The sequence below is a fragment of the Juglans microcarpa x Juglans regia genome, chromosome 8D (genome assembly GCF_004785595.1).
Source record: "Juglans microcarpa x Juglans regia isolate MS1-56 chromosome 8D, Jm3101_v1.0, whole genome shotgun sequence".
NCBI lineage: Eukaryota > Viridiplantae > Streptophyta > Magnoliopsida > Fagales > Juglandaceae > Juglans > Juglans microcarpa x Juglans regia.
In genome coordinates, this window is record NC_054608.1 from 32,298,909 (window position 1) to 32,315,370 (window position 16,462).

At 39.4% G+C, this 16,462-nt stretch overlaps 1 protein-coding gene and 1 pseudogene across 2 annotated transcripts; both read right to left on the reverse strand.

Annotated features, from left to right (window-relative positions):
* Positions 1-306: 306 nt before the first annotated feature.
* On the reverse strand, positions 307-1,728 carry LOC121242434 (annotated as a pseudogene).
* A 6,013-nt stretch (positions 1,729-7,741) lies between these two features.
* LOC121243722 (arginine decarboxylase-like) lies at positions 7,742-13,874 on the reverse strand. Of its 2 annotated transcripts, none has more exons than XM_041141858.1 (5): positions 13,529-13,874; positions 13,357-13,428; positions 10,357-10,914; positions 8,647-9,974; positions 7,742-8,030 (listed from the first exon to the last, which is right to left on the reverse strand). In XM_041141858.1, the coding sequence occupies exons 1-4, from the start codon at positions 13,559-13,561 to the stop codon at positions 8,952-8,954; spliced, it is 1,686 nt and encodes a 561-aa protein (XP_040997792.1). In that variant the 5' UTR covers positions 13,562-13,874; the 3' UTR covers positions 7,742-8,030; positions 8,647-8,951. The 2 variants fall into 2 exon arrangements, with proteins under 2 accessions (XP_040997792.1, XP_040997793.1); XM_041141859.1 differs by having other exon boundaries at positions 8,255-9,974.
* Between the last annotated feature and the right edge of the window lie 2,588 nt (positions 13,875-16,462).

A 16,462-nucleotide genomic window follows, 5' to 3' on the forward strand; every position in this document is an offset into this window, starting at 1 on the left:
TCTTGATATTGGATGTTGGATTTGCAAAACTTCTTAAATTTGATCCAAGCCAGGTGACATGGTAAACTTGCAGCAGGGTACCATGGATTCCACCCCTTACCTAGCTATGTTCAAGCAAAACAAACGGATATTTCAGAGATTGCTGCGGATGCCTTGCTTGTTCCTACAGTAGATGAAGTTTTTCCTCCTTTGTAGAATATAAACGTTCATATAACCATAGTTTCCATCAGTAACAATCCCAATACATAACACAAACAATGCATGCGACATATTCACAATACATGTATATATATATATACACATAGTCCAAGACCAACCCTCAAAACGTTGCTCATAATATAATGCAGAAAAAGCAGGTCTCACAGCAAATGTACTTTGCTCAGAAAGAAAATAGGTACCAATCTCTTACTAATTAACTTTCTTCTTTTGGCCGAAGCTCAATGCCATGGACCACAAGGCCAGACTTCCAGTCAAGGACTTGAACCTCCTTCAAGCACATCTCAACCGCGCCACGATCATCAACTTGGCTGCCATTGAAGAATTCTCCAATCTCAATCTCCATCCACATATCCTCACTCTTGATTGGAAGTCGACCATCCTGTCGGTTAATTTGTAATAATTCCTCATTTGATCGTTGAAGATCATGTGTAACCGACCACGTTCTTGAATTCAAATAAGCAGCGGATTCTCCAATATCAATCTCCATCCACATATCCTCTCCCTGGATTGGAAGTTGACCATCCTGTCGGTTAATTTGTAATAATTCCTCATTTGATTGTTGTCGATCATGTGTACCCGACCACATTCTTGGAATCAAATAAGCATTGGTAGCATCACCTCCTTGCACCTCGTTTTCCAATCTAATGGATACTTTCACAGGGTGGTGAAACCCATAGAAACCATCCACCATGGAGTAGATAAAGTATGCCCCGTATTTTGTTTTTGGGGAAAGGATTTTTGTCTTAATTCTGCCTTTTATGTCAAGCCAACAAACATTTCTAAGATGAGCTACTTCCAAGAATCTGCACATTATACACACCATTGCTAAAAATAACAAAAAGGGTAAACAAGCATGCAGTACTCAAGAAAACAGAGAGATGAAGACAGACCTAGACTTGGGTAGAACCGGTCACTGAGTTGAGGAAATCCATTCCCAGTAATGTGGAGTGTCTCCAGATCCCCATATTATACTTAACTCCCTCGCAGCCAGCATCAAACATTTCTTCCCACTCAGTTTATCTATTTGGAAACTCTGTTCAATCATTGACACAGACAGAGATTACAAAACAAGAAGAAAAGTCTAGAGTTGTCAAATCAAGGGGTGATTTCACACAGTATTAGAGCAGAGGTTCTAAGATTAAGTGAGGGAGAGTGTGAAGACAAGTATAAATATAGGTTAAATCTACATATTCCCATCAGCTTAAGCTTTTAGACACAGGTGGTGATTTCACAGGAATAAATCAGAACCAAAGAACAAGGGTCAAAGGTGGTTGCTATTATCAGAACATATGACAAATTACCATGTGAAAAATGAGTTTTGAACTTAAAGAACAAAGATAGCATCAAAAATTACCATTAAAAATTAATGGGACTGCAGTTACAGACTTAAGGCAGCTCTCACGTTCAAATCTAACAAACAAGAATTCAAGCCAGAAAGTATTGCCACTTTAAAAAGTACTAGGAAATCAATCTATCTGAATTTGGAACAAGTTTTCCAAAATAATCATTTCAGTATCACAACATGTACTAACCCATCTTTAGGAACTCCAATGACAAGGGTATATCTTGAAGCAAAAACAATATAGAAGAATAGCCCTGAAAAAGCTTGAAAATGGACTCAAAAGGAGAATAAACAATAATTATTTCAGGCCATAAGTTTTAGAATTTGTTGGGCCAAACTTTAATTTTCATGAAGAGTCAATTATTTTAAGAAGTTTTGATATTATGTTTTGAATTTTCATAGCAATTTAAGTATTATTAAAGAATTTTCTAAACAATGTATGATACTGTTGGTAGTGATTCGTTAATGGCTTTTCCTTCTTGAGGGGATTAGCGTATCATTGAAACATTAGGGTTGTATTGTTTGTGGGTTGGTTTAGATGGGGTTATGTAATGAGGCGTTCATTGACCAGAAGCTTTTTGAATTCAGAAAAGAGGACGCAAGGTGGTGGAGGATTATAGAAAGTAGTCGTCGTGTAGTGAAATATATTTCAGTGGATTTTGAAACTCTGGGTTGGCTGGGTTCTATGGTGAAGGAATGTGCAGTAACACTGGGTTCTCATGAGTTTTTGCAAAATCGTAGAAAAGGAGACACTATGTTAATAGTGAGGAAGGGACGTAATCTCAATGGCAGTTTCATCTCCCTCTCAGAATTTGGTCGCGATAAGAGGAGAGGTTTGCTTGTGATTCCTGAAGGGAGGAAGGGGGAGGGGTGGAGAAACTTTGGAGATACTTTAATGGAGATTTGTTCATTCTCTGTTTCAAACACATCCCAGGCAGTTTTTGCAAAGAAGAACAGAGGAGAGGGAGGTGCCCCATCGTCGTGGGCAGGAGGAGCAAGGTCGTACAGTGAGGTGCTGAAGAAGGTACCACCTTGTGCTGTGAGAGATGTGGTGCCAAGCGCAACCAGTTCTGAGGATGTGCAGAGGTATTGTGGAGAAGACGGCAGACTGTTGGGGTTAAATGAGGAAAGTGTCTTGAGGATGTTAGTTGGCTTGGAGGAGAAAATGGGCATCGTGTTAGACGAAATCAGTTACTTAAAATGCTGCATTAAGGGCAAGGCTGAGCTGAAGGATATTGTGTGACGTAAGAGTGGGCCTTGTTCTACGGGTCATGCGTTGGGCCATGGTACGGGTCAGGCCTCAGGCCCTAAGAAGGCTAGGAGGGCGGTGGCAACAAATGTTTCGGGGAAGCCTTTCAGGTCCGAGATATCGGACCAAGAACTGCGGCAAGCTCCTGTGGCGCCGATAATTACCGGCACAAAAATTGCCGACGACCTCCGTCGACCACCCTGGTGAGCTAGTAAAGGTGCTCCGACGGGACGATTTAGAGGGGGGGAGATTTTGGTGGAGCCGATAGTGCATGAGAGTTTGAGAACTGCTTTCGCGTCCTCGTCACTAGGGATGTTGGTGGAGAATGGGCATTCTGAGCCGTGCATGGTGGTCGAAGGCTCTGAGGCTGTGCAGGTGCAGTCTGTTGCGCTGGAAAGTGGGATTTCATTTCGGGGTGAGGCTGTGCAAGTGCTGTCTGAATATCCGTGTGGTTCCTCACAAATGGAGTTGAGTATTCTTGGTGGGATATTTTCTGGGGATGGCATTCCTCTTAATAATATGGTTTCAAGTGGTGAAACAAATAATTTGGGTGGTTCGGAACTAATTTTGATTCCCAATAACAGTATTGGTGAGGAGGGGGCTCTTACTCCTCTATGTACACTCCCTCCCAATTCTGATTATGGGAGTTGTTCGTCAAATTGGATTTTTAAAAAGGTAGAGGAGTTACAAAATATCTTTGGGGTCTCTTTTGGAGGTTATGAGGAACAATTTATGGCCTTTCTTGTGGCTATTGAAGCTAGTCGTTCGAAATCAACTACAAAACAAGACAGGGAACTTAAACGTTTAACATGCTCTATCAATTATGATGTTAAGGATGGGAGTAGCGGAAGGGTTAGACCGAAAGGGAGGGGAAAGTTAAGTTTTAATGAAGCCTAAGATTGTATCATGGAATGTACAGGGTCTCAATGATAGCAATAAATGTCTTCGTATCAAAGCTTTATTGAGGTTGTGGAAGGGTGATGTGATATGTTTGCAAGAAACAAAGTTGGGTTTTATTGATAGAAGATTTGTGCGTAGTATTTGGGGATGTTCGTATGTAGGTTGGTCCTATTTGGCCTCTCAGGGAGCATCAGGTGGAGTGTTATTAATGTGGGATAAAAGAGTTGTTGAGGCGATTAAGGAGTGTGTTGGTGAGTTTTCGGTTTCAGTGTTATTCAAAAATGTGAGCGATGGGTGGGATTAGGCTTTTGCAGGGTCCTATGGTCCCAACATGGATAGAGATAGGCGACGGTTGTGGGAGGAGTTGGCGGGAATATACTCTTTATGGGATGTGCCGTGGTGTATGGGGGGTGATTTTAACATTACTCGTTTTTCTAGTGAACGAACGGGGGCATCATCGGCACACTCTGGCCATGGCGGAATTCTCTGAGTTCATCTTTGATATGGACCTTATGGACCTTCCCTTGGTGGGTGGTGAGTACACATGGTCTAACAACCGTGCTTGGTCGAAATTGGATAGATTTCTTGTCTCGCCGTTATGGAAGCCCACTATCCAGAAGTAAGTCAGAAAATGTTAGTTCGAGTCAGTTCAGACCATTTTCCCATTCTCTTAGATTGTGGGGGCATTCACAGGGGTCGCCGGTATTTCAAGTTTGAGAATATGTGGCTTAAAGTGAACGGGTTTGTAGAGTTGGTGAGTACTTAGTGGGCATTGTACCAGTTTAGTGGCACTCCGAGTTTCATTCTTGCAGGTAAGCTGAATGCTCTAAAACAAGATCTGAAGAAGTGGAATTTGGAAGTTTTTGATCACACTGACAATCAAAAGTCCACTTTGTTGGAGGAATTGTAAGAGTTAGAGGGTAAGAAATTATTGGGAGGGGCCTCTGAGGAGGAGTTATTAAGGAAAGCCATGGTTGTGGTAGAGTTGGAAAGGGTTTTGTTGTCAGAGGAGACATCATGGCGCCAAAAATCCAGAGCCCTTTGGTTGAAAGAGGGTGATAGGTGTACGAATTTCTTTCACAAAATGGCTAATTCTCATCGACTTAATAATACGATCGAGTCACTACATTCAGGTGCTCAGGTGCTATCATCTCTCGCTGAACTAGAAAGTCATATTGCACATTATTATGAGACTCTTCTTACCGAATCGGTAACTTGGAGGTCGAAGCTTGATGACTTACCGTTTGAGGCAATTGATCCGCAACTTGTGAGTGTCTTGGAGAGACCTTTTGTTGAAGATGAGATTTTCAAGGTCATCTCTGGTATGGCTAAGGACAAAGAGCCGGGTCCGGATGGTTTCTCAATGGATTTCTTCCAAACTTGTTGGGATGTGGTGAACGGTGATGTCTTGCGGGTGTTCAATGAATTTCATGCTTTTTAAAAGTTTGAAAAATCACTTAACGCGACTTTTATTGCGCTCATTCCCAAGAAACATGGGGCTTCGAGTATTGAGGATTTTCGTCCAATAAGTTTGGTTAGCAGTGTCTATAAGATTATTTCAAAGGTTCTTATTAACCGGCTTAGTCCAGTGTTGGAAAATATTATTTCCAAGCCTCAGAATGCTTTTATTCGAGGGAGACATATACTTGATTTGGTGCTCATTGCAAATGAGAGCCTAGATGTTAGATTGCGGGAGGGAAGTCCAGGTATTCTTTGCAAGCTAGACATGGAAAAGGCTTATGATCATGTGAACTGGGAATTCCTTTTGTATTTGCTTAAGAGGTGTGGTTTTGGAGATAGGTGGATTTCTTGGATGTGTCATTGTATTTCAACGGCCCATTTTTCAGTGCTAGTTAATGGCACTCCTGCTGGTTTTTTTTATAGCTCAAGGGGTTTGCGACAAGGTGATCCGTTATCTCCTCTTCTTTTTGTCATAGTTATGGAGGCGTTGAGTAGGATGGTGCAGGCTACTGTTGGTGGGGGTTTTTTATCTGGTTTTCAGGTGGGAAATGGCTCTGGTTGCCCTTGTATCATTTCACATCTCCTTTTCGTAGATGACACTTTATTTTTTTGTGAAGCGGATAGGAGTCAGGTCCAAACTTTATGTGCATTATTACTTTGTTTTGAAGCAGTGTCAAGGCTTAAGATGAACCTTGGCAAGTCTAAGATGGTTCCGGTGGGTGTGGTTCCTAATATACGCAGTCTAGCAAGTCTTCTGGATTGCAGTGTGTCCTCTTTCCCAATGAAATATTTGGGCCTTCCGTTAGGTGCAACTTTCAAGAGTAGAGCAATATGGGATGGGGTGGTAGAGAAGATAGAGAAAAGGTTGGCTGGATGGAAAATGGTGTATTTATCGAAAGGGGGTCGTCTCACTCTTATCAAGAGCACCCTCACTAACCTTCCGACTTATTTTTTATCTCTCTTTCTTATGCCTGTAGGGGTGGTGAATAGGATTTAGAAACTTTTTAAGGCTTTTTTATGGGGAGGCATAAGGGAGGAGAAGAAATTTCATTTGGTTAATTGGAAGACAGAAATTTCATTTGGTTAATTGGAAGACAGTATGTGCCACAGTTGTGAATGGGGGGTTGGGTGTTTGTAATTTGAGAACTTTTAATAAAGCGTTACTGGGGAAATGACTTTGGAGATATCATTTGGAAGGGGGATCTTTGTGGAAGGAACCTATAGATGCTAGATATGGTGTTGTTTGGGGTGGTTGGTGTTCCAAATAAGTGAGAGGGGGCATGGAGTGGGGCTATGGAAGTTTATAAGGAAGGGGTGAACAAGTTTTGTAAATCATATTCGCTTTGTCGCAGGTGAGGGCAATCGAATCAGTTTTTTGCGGGACGTGTGGTGTGGAGATCATGCATTGGAAATGGTGTTTTTGGCTTTATATCGTATTGCAGTTAATAAGAAGGCTTCAGTGGTGGATGTGCGGTTATCTGCTCATGGTTCACATTAGTGGAATGTTCTGTTTAATAGGGATATTCATGATTGGGAATTATCTATGGTTTCAGACTTTTTCAGCTTGCAGCACTCCTTAGGGACTACTATGGCACAGCATGATAGCTTGAAATGAAGGTTTCAGGATCACAATAAATGCACAGTAAATGCGTATTATAAAATCTTGATTACACGGGATCACACCTCATTTCCTTGGAGGAACATTTGGAGGTCTCGAGTGCCCTCTAGAGTTGCTTTCTTTGTTTGGAATGCCACCTTTGGGAAGATCTTGACCACGAACAACTTGAGGAAGAGAGGATGTGTTGTGTTGGATTGGTGTTACATGTATAAAAAGAATGGAGAATCGGTAGATTATCTTTTACTACATTGTGACGCAGCGAGGGGGTTGTGGGATGAGATTTTTCGAAGGGTTGGGGTGGCTTGGGTAATGCCTATGAGAGTGGTGGATTTGATGGGTTGTTGGTAAAAATTGTAAGGCAGTCATCAAGTGGCAGCAGTTTGGAGAATGATTCCGTTGTGTATCATGTGGTGTATTTGGACGGAAAAGAATGCACGTTATTTTGAAGACAAGGAACGAACATTGGTGGAGCTGAAGAATTTTTTTCTACATACTTTATTGCTTCGATTTTCAGGTATTGTATTAAATGGGGATGATATCCATGAATTCTTATCCTTAGTTCATCGCTCTTAGAATGTATTTATGTGTTCTATTGTATACTTCCTGTGTACTTGGTACATTCCTATTTCATTCACATCAATAAAGTTTATCTCTTACTTCTAAAAAAAAAACAATGTATGATTATTATAAATTTCTGAGTAATTAAGGAGTTGTTTTTTAGAACAGCTTTTGTTTTCATTTTGTTATTTATGTATGTGTTTGTTTTCTGAGCATATAGACAATTTTTATGCAATTTTAAGTTTGGAACGAAAATATTTCAATACTGGTGCGTACCATTCCAGGATTAGTTATATATAAATATATACTTAAAAATATAAACTGATAATTAACGAAATAAATACGTGTACGTAACTATGTATCATGTATGTATGTATACATATATATATATATATAGAAAAAATTACAAATCTGCCATTAAAACAGTCCAAACCGGAATATAGTCCAAGACGCAAAATTGCAGTCAACATGATCGAAATTGACCAGAACGGGCCGAAATGGGCTGGAATTTAGAACAAAACAGAATGGAAATATAGTGAATTGGATACTACACAGAAACGCAGTATTCCGATCGTGGCTGAAACAGAACGGAATTCAAAACTATGCCAGAAACTACTGCTTTGCTCTCACAGGAAATGAAGTAATCCCTCCCTTCTTACGTAACTTAAGGAGAACAGATGTACCTGTTATAGGAAAGCAAAATGCTATTATGTCGCCCAATTCATCCAAAATTTTTACATCCCTAATCACAGCTGCTAATGTAAAACGACCACTAAAAATGTTTATTTAAGTGATAGACATGCAAATAAAAATAAGTCACATCAAAACATATGATTGATAATAACAAAATCTAAAGTAAATAATATCACTCCACGGGAAATAAAGTAATTCCTCCCTTCTTATGTACCTTGAGGGTAACAAATGTACTGGGATCACTATGTTTTTTTTTTTTTTTTTTTTTTTTTTATGCCGGAGAATCTCTCCAAGGCAAGAACCCTTCAAACCAGCCCCTGCAGAGTAAACACCAGCCTCGTGCACCAAATCTGGGATCATTATGTTATCCTCCCTTAAGGACCATTCCCCTCTTAAATACTTTGATCATGTGAAAAGAAAAGAAAGAGAAGTTCTTAAAAGTGCTGTGAATAAACGAACATGAAAACAATATTCACTTTGCTTCAAGGGTATGAAAAAAGAAAAACACAAGATTTCATTGCTGCAAACATGCCTCGATAAATTGGTCCCAACAAAGTGAAGCCTTGTCATAAAGTACCTGAAATATGAAGCACGAGTGACACGTACCTCTCATGTAACAAAGTTTCTGGGCCTCTGGCAGACTTCATTTACCTAATTTCTGGTTAAGTACCTTGGATGACGCTGTAAAAATCATGGCCAATATTCAAAGGGGAAAGGAAAGTCATTCTCCAACGCTCTTCAAAAGATTTAATGGAAAAAGGTATAGATTTATAGTGGTGGTGATTGCTAGTATCAATGGCAGGCATGCGCATACAAACTACACGAGAGTACTCCCGGCTTCATGTGCCCTGCCACTACCTTAAGCTGAAGCAAGGATTTGGCAGCTAGATGCACTTCTACTCAGTAATGAACTACACATTGCAAACTACTATAGAAGATAGGGAAGTATCAGAGGCTCCAGTTATAACAGCACCTTTGCTTCTAACATCCAGTAGATACTCCAAAGCTTTCTCTGTAATAACCTCACCAGGGATCATAACTGGTATCCCTGGCAGATATGGACATATAAGCTCCCCACAAACTTTCCCAAGGCTCTCTCCTATACCGACTTTCTTTTTACTTGCAAAAAAGGCATCCCTGGGAATCAGGCTCATTTTGATATCTGCGAAGGGTGTATAACCATCAAACTCCCCATACCCTTCTTCTCCATCAATCGGTGCAGTAATTCCTACTAGATGCTCTATTCCTAATATAAGCCTCTGAATATCATCTCTACTAGTTCCAAGGTTGATTGCAAAAGCAATAGATCGTTTCCCAACAAGTTCACCAATGATCCCATGATCTCCGCACAAGAATTCATCAGCTTCATAACCAGACAAACCAAGCTGCCAAAAACCAATAGTAAGTCGCAAAGGATCAATGGCTGGAAAGTTAGAAAATCTTGCAAGGTCAAGCACTGAAATGCCTGGTATTTCCTTTATCAAGTATTTAGCTTCAAAGGCTAATTCCATTGCTCTGTTGAAAATAGTATCTGGATTTTCACTTAATTGAGATCTAGCAGCATCTAATGATGCCAAAAGCAAATAACTAGGGCTAGTGCTTTGAAGAGTTTGGAGACATCTACATATTCTTTCACTATCTACCATATTCCCCGACATGTGTAGCATTGAGGACTGTGTGAGAGAGCATAAAACTTTGTGAGTGGACTGTACCACAAGATCAGCTCCTTGCTGAAGGGCTGAACTGGGAAGCTGGGGATGAAATCCAAGATGTGCCCCATGAGCCTCATCAACAATCAAAGGAATACCATGGGAATAACACAGCTGGGAAATTTCGGTCAGGTTGCTACATATACCATGATATGTGGGGGAAGTGATAAATACTGCAGCTGCCCTTTGACCTTCCATCTCTAGTCCCTTGACTGCTTGCTCTACCTGCAAAAACAGCCACCTTGATCCGTAAATAAGTATAGTTTTAGTAACAAAATGGCTGCTTACTGTTACTAAAACAAAAGACAAAAAGGAAAATGCCAGTATAAAAATTTTGTTTTGGTCCCTTGAAAAAACTTCATTGTTAATATTACACCATCACCATAGTTCTAACTCAAACAAAATGGCTTCTCCAAGTGTGGCTTGGAGAATTCAAGGGAAAAAATCACCAGTCCGATCGTCCCTAGAAATTGTTTGCACCAAATCACAGACCTGGAGGGAGCAAACCACCAAGACCAAGGTCCTTACCACTTGAGCCAACACCTAGGGGTTAAAGTTGAAAAGATTACAATGCTAACAATGCTGTAAGCATGTACATCAAACTCACCTGTGATGAAGTCACCCCTCCGGCAATGTCCCATTCAAAATCATACTGAGGAATGATGTACTTGGGTCGTGCACCAGATAATACCATGGCAGATATAGCAGATAAATGGGTATTCCGAGGAAGAATTAGAAATTCTCCAGGAGAACAAGTTGCCATTATTGCTGCTTGTATTCCACAAGTCGTACCCCCAACAAGAAACCATGTCTCTGATGACCCAAAGAGTTTGGCTGCTTGTCTTTGTGCTTCTAAAATAGGCCCCACCGGAGAAAACAGGTTGTCAAGCTCTGGAAGCCCAGGCAAATCGTGGGAAAATGGTTTTAAACCAATTATTTGAGTTAATGATGGTGGGGCAGCACGTCCTCTGTTATGCCCAGGGAAGTGAAAGCTGGCAACATTTTGTTCAGCTGAAGCTTTCAATGCACTGACTAAAGGAGGTAGGCTATCTTGATGGGCTACAGGAGAATGGGAAATTAGAAGATCATCCTTGGTGCCTAACTTGTTGTATTCAGTAAAAGTGCCCTTGTCGTGCCTATTTTCTGGTTTTATGATGCCTCTTTCCTGCAAGGAATTATCAAGAGAGAGATTTAGAGAATGATTTTGTATAAGTAACTCGATTTCTTGAAAGTCCAAAGGGGCATGGGAAACATACAAATGGATACACCCTCCTTGCAAGGAAAAATGAAAAGAGCAAGTCTTTGAAATCTAAAAAGCTAGAAAGTTGGGAGCTGTTGTGAGCAGCCATCCAAACATAAAGGTAATCGTGGCTTTTAACTCTGTCACCCTTCTCTTGCAGTCTTCCAAAGTTGGAGCATTGTGTTCTTGTCAAATACACCATAACAAGTACGAACAAATTACCAAGATAGAGATTTAATGAGTTTGTACAAGTAACTCAATTTCTTGAAAGTCCAAAGGGGCACGCACGACAGACATTCAAATGGATACACTCAACTAGCAAGGAAAAATGAAAAGAGCAAGCCTTTGAAATCTAAAAGACTAGACAGTTGGGAGCTGTTGTGAGCAGCCATCCAAACATAAAGGTAATTAAATATTATGGCTTTTAACTCTGTCACCATCTCTTGCAGCCTTCCAAAGTTCAAGCATTGTGTTCTTGCCAAATTCACCGTATCAAGCACGAACAGACCGTCCTCCAAACTTCTGAATTTCTACGACTTCCTAAAGGATTCCATTAACATGCCAACAACCCCACTCAATCCAAAAAAGTGTTGAATATCGTTGCCCATAAGTTTCAAGCCAAACCACAGTGTATCAGAAGATGATCAATGTTTATTCCATTTTGTTTACACATACAACACCAAGTCTTTACTACATGTCTGTTTGTCAAGTTATGCATCATTAAGATCTTACCCATGTGGGCCATTCGAGCAAAAAAGCTAACCTCAAAGGCTGTTTCTTGAAATACACTACCAAGGAAATAAAAACCCAACTTACGGGATAAGTGAATTGAAGAATTTTTTTTTTTTTAGGATCAGTAAAAGAAAAAGAAAAACCTCGAAGATCTGTCTTTTATACAGAATCAAACATACATGATCGTTACCACCTCTTCTCCACCTAAAGGAATACAACTTGTTGAAGAACAACGAAAAGAACTCCAACTCCCTATCAGGCCAATCTAATAAATGCGACATCCCATTAGGGCATATTATCATAGATCTGCAAATGTTCTGCAATCAAAGTCTCCTTATAAAGGGATCAACCAAAAGAACTCAGGGAATATTGTCTTTAAGGGCTGGTGCAGCACACATTGTACTAAAATACCTCGAGTAAGAGATTTGGACAATGGGATACCTAAACAGCAAGCGGTGAAGAAACTTCTAAAACCAACAATTAGATTGCAATCTATTATTTATCGGTTTACCTTTAGCAGAATGCCTCAACTTTCTGATAGTTTTTCTAAGTTTAAAGGGACCAGAACCACCACCACCACCACCACCACCACCCCCCCCCCCCCCGGCGGCAGTAAAATTAATATAATACATAGGACGTTATCAAATTTTTGACTCATTTGCCACTAGAAGATAAAAGCTTCATCACCTATACAATTTCAGTTAAAAGTAAAATATTATCCAAACGTGCCTGATTTAAATGATCCCACAATTCTTGTGCCTTAGAACTTACCCCTATATGATGATTTCAACAGTACCTCATTAGAATTGCAGGATAGATATTACATGTTAGTTTAAACCTTCAAGTTGAAATACATGCATTTTGAAAATGACAACTCTCAATAGATAAATTAGCTGTAAAATGTGAGAAATAGTGTTGTTCATCATGAATTTTATCATCCCTAGACACACTGGCTTGATAAAATTCAGGATCAAGACTAGAAATATTTACTGCCAAATCATTAGGAAGACGACCAAACTTATGAACTAAATAAGGCCCCTTTGATTGTACCATGCAAATTGAACGTCTGTTTTCATTTTACAAGTTCTGAAGGTACAAATCCATCATCTCAAATGTACGCTGCAAAAATGTTGAAACCATCGTCATAATTGTGCTAAAGATCCAATATATGTTTTCCATCCTTTTGAAAGTTCCCGCTCACAGTATACTGTGTACAATTTTTCGCTATGCATAGCAGAGGGCAATGAAAACATCCAATTTTCATGGGACACCTACATACTCCCAAATGATTCATATTTTAGCCCTTATATATTAATAACAGTCCCCGAACTGTTACGGCCTTCCAAAACAACAAACATTAAAATTGGATGGCCTTTTTTTTTATTGGCACCGGGTGTCCAGGAACAACATCCCGACTAATCCCAGACTAATCCCGGGATGCACGGCACTCAGTCCCGGGATACACAGGCACTCGGTAAGGAGTTTCTACAAGTGGACTTCGGGTAATTCGAAGCAAAATATATATTATGTTAAGCATCTTTTTTCCAATACTTTTCTGAGCAAACAAACAAATAAAGTGTTACAATGAATTGAATGCAGTGCCTTGAAATTTGGAAGGAAAATTAACCAACCCACCTGAGAAAGACAAAGTCTTGATCTTCTAAAAGGCCTCAAACTAGAATTATTAGCAAAACCCAAGTGAAAACTCTGCACCAAACACAGAAAAGACAGATATAAATTGAGAGTAAACATCTTAATGCATATAATACAGAGAGACAGAGAGAGAGAGAGAGAGAGAGAGAGTTACAAGGTCCAAAGACACTGAAGTGCAAGAATGCATTATATAATAAGGTAAGTATCACAGTATTGAAAGGGAGCTCCGAGCACTCCCAGTAGACAACCCCAGCAGGCTTTTTTTTTTTTTTAACTTTTTTCTTCTACTTTTCCCTCTGGATTTCAAAAAACATGACAGTGTGCTCAGAAGCTTCTCTCTCTCCTCTTCCCCTGTAACAACGCCTGCCAACTGAGAAGATCACAAGGTGGAGAAAGGCACGGCGGCGTGAAGCTGGAAGTGAACTAAGCTATGGAAGAAGTGACCGACAGAAGCAGTGAAGCGTGTGTGTGTGTTCTGTGTTTGAGTCAGAGAGGGAAGTGCACGAACTTGACTAGTTGTCTTATTAGACGATGGGCTGGGTTGCGTTATTGCAAAGGCCGTGTGTTGGTGTTATAGTTGAGTCGATGGGCTTCAATTAGCCAGCCTGGGCTGGGTGCTAATGGGCCTCCTATCTTATTGTGTTTTAGCTGTTTGAGTCAGTGTAAAAGGCCATGCGCCTCGGTCAGTTTATTTCGATTTGAGTCCGTATATAAGGCCATTGTGGCCCAGTAGAGAGTCATTTATGTTTGGAACCTATAACCTGTTAGAGCATCAGAAATCTTTAATCAAAAAATCCTATTTTCTCATCTCTACGTCTAGAGGCGCTTTCCCTCAAAGAAAGCATTACAAAATTTCCCATCTATTCTACTATTCCATTACATCCATTCTCAGCAGTGTTACATCCCCTCTCCCCTACGTGCCTAGGCCGACGAGCTCCCTCTCCCTTTTGCGTCGCGCCTCCTGCAGTGTGGCCATCGTTCAACGGCGCCTCCCACACTAACTCTCTCTCTCTTCCAAGCCCACCGCCAGATTAACTCAAACCTACCGCCAAATTCAGCAAAAGAAGCCCACTTATCATCTCATGTCCAAGCTTGGTTCAGACCTGCTTATCATTTTTTATTTTTTATTTTTATTAAAGAAAATAATAGCAAAAACAAAGATTAAAAAGTAAAATAACAAAATCTTATACACTTCGCTTATTACAATATCTCAAATATAAAAATACAAATAAAACTTTTGCCCTCCTAATCACAATCATTAACTACTCCAAATAACATATTCATATCGATCCACACGTTTTTGTTCATGAATTCACTGTTCTCAAATTGTAAATGAAGTTCTCACTTCTCACTGTGTTTTTTGGATCTTCTTTTCAAAGTACATGACTTATGCATGTGAACTATTATGATTTGGGGTCGATAATTGGAAATTAAAAAAAAAAAAAAAAAAAAAACTGCTACATTCACAAAATAATTACACAAAAATAATCTCACAAACTAACGTGACTTCATTTGATCTGTTAGATCTACTTTATAATAAAAGTAATTCTATAATCTGACAAGCCACGTCAGTTTGTGAGATTATTTTTATGTAATCACTTTATTACTAGAATATTTCCTAATAAGAAAACGTAAACTTTGTGGGTAAAAAGTGCAAACTTTTTAAGCCTCGATTGAACTCAACCAAACCATAAAAGGGATGGACTGTAATGCTATGGAATTTTGCCTACTATTAGATACATGACTCTTCCAATCTGCTGTGCTTTTTTGCTCAAGTCATTTAAAGGGAACATCGTACTCAAAAGGAATCCCATTGCTGTTCCCACCTTACTACTCTTAATGGCAGCTCATCCTGTTTTAGTAAAATTCCAATGCCATGCATATGTTGATTGCATACACATTCAAGTCGGGATGTGTTTTTGAAATGCAAGCTTATGTTTAGTTGATTAGTTCAATGATTTTGCCGTTCAAATAGGAGATTGTTGTATTATTTGTTATTTTTTTTATTTGTGTGGACTTGCATGGTCATGATGTGGGCCTTTAATGGGCCGGGCAACTTTGTTAGAACTTAAGGAAGCTACTAGCCCTTACTCTATATGAATGGAGTTAGCCCATTAGACTACGTAGAGCAATTAGTGAAATTGTGAAGGGCAGAGAGTGGCAAACTTCACAACACACAAACAACAGTCAATCAGGGACAAAGTATGATGGCTATAGCTCATCTTCCAACACCAGAGGTATGTGCTTTTCTCTCATATTTGTTGTACACGTGCTATGAAAATAGAGCAGATGTGATTGTTATCTTTCATTTTTAGCTCAGATGGGGATTCCAATGAACTATTTAGTTCTCATTGCTGAGTAAATCCTGCAAACATGTCTATTGATTTCTTCCTTTAGCATACTGAGCAAGGAGATTTCAGGACGCAATAGAAATTGGGTACCATAAGAAAATGTTACATATCAATTACTATTCACTATCATACCTCATACTTATAATTTTTTTATAAGGTGTGAGGTATTTTTCATAAGATATGAGGTGTGAGATGATGAATAGTAATTGATGAGAAAAATTACTCGTATCATAATTATCAAACACATAAGGTTCCTAGAAGAAGCATTAATCCTGGCAAAGAGAAATGTTTGGGATCCCGAAAATGGATCCCGAAGATTTCTCCTAAAATTTTTTTATTTTTTTTATTTTTTTAGTTTTTAGTTAATGATTAAAGAAATATTTTTTAATGATATTGTGAATTTTTTAATTTTTTTAAAAATATTTATGATGATTAAAAAAATATAAAAAAAATAAAATGTATCATTCGAGACATCTTTCGAGATAAATTTTCGATGGCCGTAGCACCACTCCCTGGCAAATGGGTATTGCATATAAACCATATAGAATATCAAAAGGCACACCTTGATGTGGGTGCAAAGAACCAGGAGGAAAGTACAGTAAGGTATGAAAACGAAGAGGGGGAAAGGAGGGACTGCATTGGTCAAAGATAAATAGAAATGAATCAAATGATGAAAAAGAACCCTTTTGTAATAATACTCTTGGAATCATGTTTAGGTTAGGCGTGATCCAGCAATT

Coding starts and splice junctions, on each gene's coding strand:
- LOC121243722 (XM_041141858.1), bottom strand. CDS start 13,561: ATGCATTCTTGCACTTCAGTGTCTTTGGACCTT. Junction 13,429..13,528: donor CTTCAGTGTCTTTGGACCTT/GTAACTCTCTCT, acceptor TGTTTGGTGCAG/AGTTTTCACTTGGGTTTTGC. Junction 10,915..13,356: donor CAAGACTTTGTCTTTCTCAG/GTGGGTTGGTTA, acceptor AATTCCTTGCAG/GAAAGAGGCATCATAAAACC.